This window comes from Cyprinodon variegatus, unplaced genomic scaffold (assembly GCF_000732505.1).
Source record: "Cyprinodon variegatus isolate N-32 unplaced genomic scaffold, C_variegatus-1.0 Scaffold452, whole genome shotgun sequence".
Classification (NCBI taxonomy): Eukaryota; Metazoa; Chordata; class Actinopteri; order Cyprinodontiformes; family Cyprinodontidae; genus Cyprinodon; species Cyprinodon variegatus.
The window spans coordinates 546,453-555,557 of NW_015150905.1; the positions used below are offsets into that span (position 1 = coordinate 546,453).

General features: G+C 37.5%; 1 protein-coding gene across 6 annotated transcripts in view; it reads left to right on the forward strand.

The window, feature by feature from the left end:
* zmynd8 (zinc finger, MYND-type containing 8) overlaps nt 1–9,072 on the forward strand; it is a 43,993-nt gene extending 34,921 nt beyond the window's left edge. For 5 of the 6 annotated variants that reach the window (XM_015389247.1, XM_015389244.1, XM_015389248.1 and 2 more), the window contains 6 exons: nt 2,809–3,315; nt 3,398–3,591; nt 3,839–3,919; nt 6,248–6,326; nt 6,437–6,676; nt 8,289–9,070. In XM_015389247.1, the coding sequence (XP_015244733.1) occupies nt 2,809–3,315; nt 3,398–3,591; nt 3,839–3,919; nt 6,248–6,326; nt 6,437–6,676; nt 8,289–8,464 (1,277 nt within the window). In that variant the 3' untranslated portion in view covers nt 8,465–9,070. Of the gene's footprint in view, nt 1–2,808; nt 3,316–3,397; nt 3,592–3,838; nt 3,920–6,247; nt 6,327–6,436; nt 6,677–8,288 lie in introns of all 6 variants that reach the window. The other variant, XM_015389249.1, reaches the window with a different exon arrangement.
* Nucleotides 9,073–9,105: the final 33 nt, after the last annotated feature.

Below are 9,105 nucleotides of genomic sequence, written 5' to 3' on the forward strand. Positions count from 1 at the left end.
TAGGTGGTTTCTGGGTTGTTAGTACACACCAGGGACAATTTCCTTCTATCCAATTCTACAAAAGGTGACAATTTGAGTCAGACAGGTAAACAGTTTAGTCATTTTTTATTTATTTATTTATTTTTGTTCTAGTCAGAGAATACACATCCCAACAGGTTTTCACTCAGGTCTAAACTGATTGGTGTTAGAAATATTAAAGTGAGAAGAGGCGTGAAGAAACAAATCCCCAGAGCAGTAACACTGACCAAGTACTCGCGGGATGTGTGTATACGTTTGACTCTGTATGTTTAATTGCAGAGGTGGATAATCCAGGTCCAGAAAGTAAAAAGCCTATACAGAGATTAGTTCCAACCCTTTGCATTTTCAGCTCCACAACACAAACTAATCACCTGAGGAGCTAATCACCTGGTAAAGTGAACAGGATGAAGTAAAAAAGGGCAGGGTTTTTACTTTTGGTACCTCCATTATCCATCTCTGTTTAATTGTAACTCCTTGTCGATTAGAGAAAAAGTTTGAATATATATGCTTTAGGGATGGAACGGTTTATGAAAACCGTCCGAACCGTTGGGTTTGAGTGTCTCGGTTCGGTTCGCGTGTGTTGCGTTCGGTTAATGCGCTGCCCCATTTTCTCATAGGCAAAGCGTTTAAAAGCGTAAAAGCCCCAAAATTTTCCGCCAGATGGCGTGATTTTTGTCAACCTAGCGGTAATTTTGATGTAGTTACCAAAACGACAAACAAGCTAGAAAGCGCTATCATATGGCAGTCTTCTGTACAGTGGTTATACATTAAAAAATGTTCATAATTTTTTTTTCTCTCAGACATTGGAGAGGTGCATTTAAATGTTATAGAACTAAACATGTTAAATTGGTGACCTGTTATGTTATTATTATTGTCTTGTTGCTGCATTTATTTTGTCAGGGAAAACTAATCCTGAGTCAGTTAAAAGTCAGGGAATTCTGAAATTATGTAAGACTGTGGAAACCCTGTATAAAATNCGGTTCATGCGCTGCTCCATTTTCTCATAGGCGAAGCGTTTACACTCCAGAGCAGAAGGTGGCGGTACTGCGACCAAAGCCAACCACCAGTAGTAAACAAGAAGAAGAAGAAGAAGCGAAGAAGCATAGCCGAGTGTAGCAGAAAAAAATCAGTTGTTGTGGAGAATTGTGTGGGTATGGCGAGTGGGAAAGAACAGGCAGGGCTCGATGTTACAAATTACAAGAGTACAAATTTCATTGCATTTGCCCACCGGGCAAGTGCAGTGATCGCAAAAAAAATTATTTATCACTCAAAATTACTTTAAAATCACCGACATTAGCTGAAAACGAACCAGCCGGCGCCATTTTTGTTGTGTTGTACACATTCTCGCGTGATTTGAAAAAGACGCGTGATTTGAAAAAGCTGCGAGATTTTCCGCCAGATGGTGTGATTTCGTCGACCTAGCGGTAATTTTTATGTAGTTACCAAAACAACAAACAAGCTAGAAAGCTCTATCATCTGGCAGTCTTCTGTACAGTGGTCATACATTAAAAAATGTTCATTATTTTTTTTCTCTCATACATTGGAGAGGTGCATTTAAATGTTATAGAGCTAAACATTGTTACGTTATTATTATTGTCTTGTTGCTGCATTTATTTTGTCAGGGGAAACTAATCCTGAGTCAGTTAAAAGTCAGGGAATTCTGAAATTATGTAAGACTGTGGAAACCCTGTATAAAATAACTGTATAATGATTCTCTAGAAAAGTCACATTATATTAATAGTATTATCTTGTATAAACATACTGTGACTCTAAAATAAGTTATTCATTTGTGACATTGACTTCTATCTTGTGATTTATCTGAAGTTTTTAACCTGTCAAGTTTTTTTTTTTTTAGATTTTTAACATTACAATTTGTATTTTTCCCAAGCATACAACAGTTCAAAGCAAAGTTAAGTTTGAAAAGAATGTGCAGGAAGGATTGAAAGGCATGTTAACACGGTAATGTAGGCTTGAGTTCATTATCTGAGGCATGCATATACACACCAGGAACCTGTAAAATTAAAAAAATACTGAATTACAAAAAACGTTTAAAAAACAAACATGTTTCATTGATATATATACAAAAATGAATATTAGGAAGTATGTTTATCAAACATTATACTGGGCAAGTAAAAATTGTTTCTGGGCAAATGAAATGTGAAAGTCACTTGCCCAAAGGGCAAGTGGTAAAAATCCTTAACGTCAACCCCTGACAGGAGTTGGAAGACGCGCCAGAAGCACTTTATATGTCTGCTGTATGGGACCACTTTGCATTTAGAGTGACCTACGATGACAGTGGAAAGAAAGTTGTGGATAAAAGTGCAACAGTGTGCAAGCATTGTGCAACACGTTTTGTTTATGCTAACAGCAACATGACCAACATGTCATGCTAACCCCGAAATCCCACATACTCAGTCAGCGCTTCGCTCCACCCGCTGCGCTCCAGACCGCCTGTACAAAGCAAAGCCTACAGCCTCCGCTGTGTCTCCCGTCCGCTCCGCTCTGAGTTCCTTGTAGATCGTAGAGGACATGCGCGAGATGATTAAATTCAAAGCAGCAAAACATGCGGATATGATCCATGGTTTCCGCGAATCATTAAAAATAATTGCAATTCATTAATTTCATTAAAAAAAAATTTCATTAATTTTTATAATTTTTATTTTCATTTTTCGGTGTAACAATAAACATATACCCAACCGAACCGCAAACCGTGGCCCCGAAACCGTGAACCGAACCGAACCGTGGATTTTGTGAACTATTCCACCCCTAATATGCTTCTTTTTCATATAGGTAAAGCTTTGACCACACCAGTGCTCCCATCACCAAACATTACCTCGTGCAGTATTTCAACTCAGTCTCTGATGGCCATCCCTGTTCCCATGGTCACCTTCACTACTTCCTCTCCTGCAACAGTGAGCAACTCATCCACCTCCAGCACCACCACAACATCATCATCTTCCTCCACTGCCTCTGCCACACCGACTTTGAAGAAACAGCGCCCTCTATTGCCCAGGGAGACAGTGCCTGTAGTCCAGAGAGCCGTTGTGTGGAGTCCTGCTGCAAAGTTTCAGACTTCCTCCCAGAAGTGGCACATGCAGAAGGTGCAGCGTCAACAGCAAACCCAGCAGCTGGTGGTGGCCCCTCAGACACAGGCGTCCTCTCCCAGACAGAGCCGGGCTCAAGTCCTGACCCAGACCCAAGTAGCTGGGAATGGCTCTGCAGCTGTTCCTTCATCTTCATCCTCAGCTCAGCAGTCCTCACAAAGCTCTCGCTATCAAACCAGACAGGCGTCTAAGGGTGAGTGATACAGCTTTCATCATGAGCTTCCTTCTATCCATCTGCTTTTCCATAACAATGTTGCTTGGGTTCTTGCATTAAGCTGTCCACCAGAAAGACCCTCCCATCAGCACATCCACACCAGCTGGTACCCTGGTATCAAGCAGTCCAGCTTCTGGTACCACGGTCGCCCCCTCAGTCTCGGGAACACCTGCGTCATCGCCGGCTGGAACAGACCTGTATATCCCCACTGCTTCTGCAGATGTGGCTGCGGACATCGCAAAGTATACAAATAAAGTTAGCATCATTATTTTGGCCTAATCTACATGACTTACACACATAACACCCATAATTAAGAATTGGTAAAAGGTTTCCTGCTTCCTCATTACAGAGAATTTTGATGTTTGACACACTGAACTTGATTTGATGGATTAAAACCTTGAATACTTGTGGCCTTTGTTACAGTTTAATTCAAATATTTATAAGTTAGTCAGATTAAGATTATAAGTATGCCTATTTTAATGAAAATATTTCTTTCTTTCAGATAATGGATGCAATAAAAGGTACAATGACTGAAATTTATAATGACCTCTCTGAGAGTACGTCAGGGAATACAATAGGAGAGGTAGGTGTTTGCTCTGGTCTCTTTTTTCATGTAATTAATAACAACTCCATAATGCCATATGAAATTATAAAAAAAAATTATTACATTTTTTACATTAAGTCTTGCTGCAATCTCAATGCATTTTTGGGGATTCTATATTGGTGATTCCCAATCAGGGGTGCTCATCCCCCTAGTGATCTGCAAATGCGTTGCAAGGGCTAAAATAAAATATTTGATCTTTTATGTAGTAAAAAAAGAAAATGGGGCTGGGATCTGTTTTGCATTCTGAGGACCAAAATAAAAAAATAAACAAGCTTTTATCCACCAAAAAGTAATTTTTCCTTATTTGTTTGAGTTCACCTTCAGCTTTGATTTAAATCAAAACCAAGCAGAGGAACAGACTGGATATAGAGAACAGCCTGGTATCTTTTACACACTGAGCTATCAGAGCCCATCAAAGCAGCTCAGGTGTCTTCATTAAAACAAAGCAAAACCTATTAAGTCAGTCTGACTATAGTTTTGTTCTGTATTTTGTTCCAAATTCATCAAGTCTAACTGTATTTATAAGGGAGTTACTCAGAGGAGCTCCAGTTTTATAAATACAGGTTTATAATATGATTTTATTTTGTATTTATTTAAATTCCTTACTAACTTTCAGGCAACGTACTAATGTTTTCTTTTTAGATGGAAAGCATAAAATGCCTAAGAATGAAATGCTCAAAATAAAAGATTAAGTAAAATAGTTTTCATTTAATAATCAGTTATTGTACGTTCCACTTTTGGACAATCATCAATTCTTTTAACTGACAGGGGAACTCGTGGTAAAACAAAATTCTCAAACACTGCTGTATATGACAGACCAATACAAATTAGTGGCTGACAAATAAGAGGTCCAAAAAAAAAGATAATTTGAAAAGGTATTCAATGTGTATTTAAACCCTCTTAGTCCTAATTTAGGACCACCTTTCACTTCAGATACAGCAGCTTTAAGTTTTGTGAGTTATTTCCCTACAAGCTTTAACACATCTGCAGACTACAATTTAATTTCCACTGCATGATGGTGCCACTGCTATGTGTTTCTCATAGGAATGTTGTTGAAATCAGTTTTGCTGCTAAACATTTTCCACATGTTTAACAGCTTGTTTAACAGCTTGTTTTGTTTTTACTTCTCAATAGATTAACAGGTTTATGCACTGCATATCTAATAGTTATTATGTAGAAAGACTTAGCCATATGTCTGCAACTCTTGAGAGTTAGCATTTTTGGCTACTTTTCTGATTATTTTTTCCCCTTTTCCAGCTGGTTAGTTTGCACCAATGGTATCCAAAATATGGCCTGAGGACCAATTAAGGACATTTGGATGATGTTTGCAACCACAGTTCAATGATGACATAAATCTTGTTTAACAAATAAGACAGCAGAATCATGTACACATGTACAATAGTATTTTAAAGTTAAACTTTTTATGCTTCCAGGTCTAAGGAAATTACACACCGCATAGCAACAAGCCCATAAAGTTGTAAATATTTGCTGCAACACAAAGTCTATAGGATTTATGAACCAAGATTTGGTTCCTGTTCAGTTATTTGATTACATATGGGAATGCTAATATCCAGTGACTTTATAAATCTGGTTAAACAAAACAAGCGGGTCCAGTTTTGATTAAAATACACACACACAAAAATCCAGAAACACATAACTAACCTAAAAGAAATATAGATTGTAGGATGATATTTAGTGCCTAGTTTTGTTTTGCCTCTACCCTCATTTAAAGATCAAGATCTACTAAAATTTGACTAATTTGTCTCTTTCATTAAAATATTTGATGTTTTATTCAATTTTGAGCAGGTTAAAAATATTTAATGACTTTAAACTTGACTTCCAAAGCAGTTTTATGCTGATGGCCATGTCATAGTAGATTTGCAGCTGTGCCTAACCCCCTCCATTTTTGCAAGGTTTGAACTTTGCTCTATAAAATATTTAAAACCTGAGATCCTGCTTTTAACCTCTCTAAATGTCATCTCTGCTATGTTCCTGGGTCTTTATAAGCCTATTTGTTTTCTAAAAAAAACCTCTCAAACCAGAAACAGATCATTTTTATTCATACCAACATTAGATTACAAACAACTGGATCGACTCATTCATTACTTTTTGAAGTCAAGTGTATCTTAGTATTTCATGTAGGGGTGTTAGAGTACGGTAAATGGTGACTTTTCTGAAACATGTGAAATATCAGTGGTACAAGAAAGAAGTTTGGAATTGTAACCTGACAACATATGAGCAATTTTCCAAGGCACTGAACACGGGATGCTTTCCATATCCTGATATATCCTGATGTATTTCCTACAGATAAAACGGCTGAGAATCGAAATAGAAAAACTACAATGGTTACATCAGCAGGAGTTATCTGAAATGAAGCACAATCTTGGTATGATCCTCATGAATTTGCTCCTAACAACCTAGTATGTTTTCTTTCTGCCTACAATGATAAAAAAGCTTTCCTGTTTTGTTCGGCCCTGCCTATGTTCTCTGATTCAGAACTGACCATGGCAGAAATGAGACAGAGTCTGGAGCAGGAAAGAGAAAGGCTGATGAACGAAGTGAAGAAGCAGATGGAGCAGGATAAGCAGCAGGCTGTGGATGAGACCAAGAAGAAACAGTGGTGTGCTAATTGCAGGAAAGAGGCCATCTTCTACTGCTGCTGGAACACCAGCTACTGTGATTACCCGTGTCAGCAAGCCCACTGGCCAGAGCACATGAAGTCCTGCACTCAGTCAGGTACCAACATGCACCAGGGACAACAACATCAGGAAGCTACTGTTCCAGTCAGATGTTTACATACAGGAGTATCTTAATAACTGCAGTTTTTAATAAAATAATTATGCTTTCTAAGTTGATTGATAACATCTCGAGCAACTTTAGCTTTTTTTTTTGTTTGTAGATAATTTAAAATTTGCATAGATGTTCAGATACATGCATATGCTCCAATGAATTAAATTAAATTTAAAATATACTTTATTAATCCCAAAGGGAAATTAGATGAAAGCTTTTAAATTTCCCTGCATAGGGGCTAAAAGCTTTTTAAAGCCAGTATAATTCTTTTTGGATTTTTAACCACATTTCTTACTTCAAGGGGACGAAGTTGTGAACTGGAGGGATCAGTTTTCACCTTAACTTCGTACATAATAAACATATTTATAGGGGAGGGAGGGATGGAGGGAGAGAAGGAAGGAAGGAAGGAAAGAAGGAAGGAGGGAAGGATGGATGGAGGGAAGGAGGAAAAGAAAGATGGAGGGAGGAAGAATGGAAAGATGGAAGGAGGGAGGGAGCAAGGAAGAGAGGGGGGATTTGAAGGGAAGAAGCAAGGGTGGGTGGAAGGAAGGAATGGAGGAAGGATGGATTGATGGAAAGAAGGAATGGTTAAAGGGTGGATAGCAGGAAGGATAGAAGGAAGGAATGGAGGAAGAATGCCAAGAGGGAGGGAGAGGTCAGCGTTTACTTTAACTTCATACATAATAAACATATTTTTATTGTTTCTTTTAATTCCTAATTTTCTTTATTATATTATTTTGAAATCTATATAAATGCTTAAATACACTGTATGATTAGAATAATGAAATGCCCTATAAATGATTTAAAAAAGGGCAATAGAATAAAATAAAAATTTCGGTCTTAGCCCACTGATGAGTTCTGCTGTTTACAGAAGATGCTGTGGGCACCCCATAAGGCCCCCCGAGGGCCCCTTGGTGCCAATGGGCACCACGTAGATGACCCCTGCTATAATGGTTTTCAGTAACTTGAAGCAGAGGTGTTGTTAGAATGTGAATACATCTGGTGCTTTGCTTTGAATGAGCTGGATATTAAAACACCAAGAGCATAGTTTAGAAATTTTAAATGAAAAACATGTTGCATGTTTTCATGTGGGTCAAAGAAGGTTGTTCTTATAGTACAAGAACTTAGGCTTCCTCATCGTCTCACAACTGGGGGTCTTTCCTTATTCAGATCTTATGTACTACCAAGTTTTCATCATCGTCTATGATCCTCCTTTCCGATATCATAAAAAATCACTACAACATTTTGACAGAAATCAAACCCTAACTAGATTGGGTTATCTTTTTTTTTTTAAGATCTCATGAAATTTTGAAACTTGGCTGAGCACCAAATTACGTTTGATCTCTGAAACATGCTGCTCTTTAATTATCTCTTAATGACTATAGCTTTGTTAAAAATTATTATTATTTCTTTAGGTCTATGGTGGTTCAGATATATCTAACCTTTTAAATATTCCAGGGGGACAAAGTACATCAATAATGAATGAATGAATGAATGAATGAGTACAACACCCTTTAAACTGTTTCAACCAAAATTCTGACTTGTGTTGTTTTTTTAGCAACTGCCCCACAACAGGAACCTGAGGCTGAGCCAACAGCAGACGTCCCAAACAAAGCTGCCGGCCAAACGAACAGTGGCCCCAATCCCCTCAGAGATGCCCCAGTGTCTGCCCCATCAGAAAAAGACTGTGACACAGAGAAAAGTACTGAAAATCCTGCTGTGACCTTGTCATAACCCAGTGTGTAAATGTAAACTATTGTATGTTTTAGTACTATTACAGTACATTGTGTTTGGTATGTTCTTTGTGGGATTCTGTTTCAAAATAAGAAGTCAGTTCACTGTAATTTTTGTTTCTTCTACTTTTCCATGCTCATATATTGTCCTCTGTGAACAATGTGCCATAGCAATAGTGAGATTAGATAACAGTAATCATTATATATGGACAGATAAACAATTCTTGCATGCCCGTGGTACTGCGTGTTGCTTTATACATGTAGCCGTTAGTATAAATGGTCGAAAGCATGAATGGGTTTATAAACACATAAATACACACATTACTCAAAGAAAAATATTTATACTGTTGTAAAATACTACCTATGCTAATGGACCTTAATGGATCATAAATGAAGATTAAGAGACTTTTGGCTGAGATGCCGGTAAAATACTTTTTTGCATTCTTTTTTTTTTTCCAGTTATTTGTTGTGTAATTTAAAAGTATATATAAATACGTTTTAAAACTGAGTATACTGGTATATATTCAATTAATGTACGATGTTCCTTGATGCTTTTTTTAATAGCAATTCTACATTCAAGTAGAATGTCTCCATATAATTTCGGTTCAGTAAAAGGTGGTTCGTTTGTGCAAAATAAAAAAG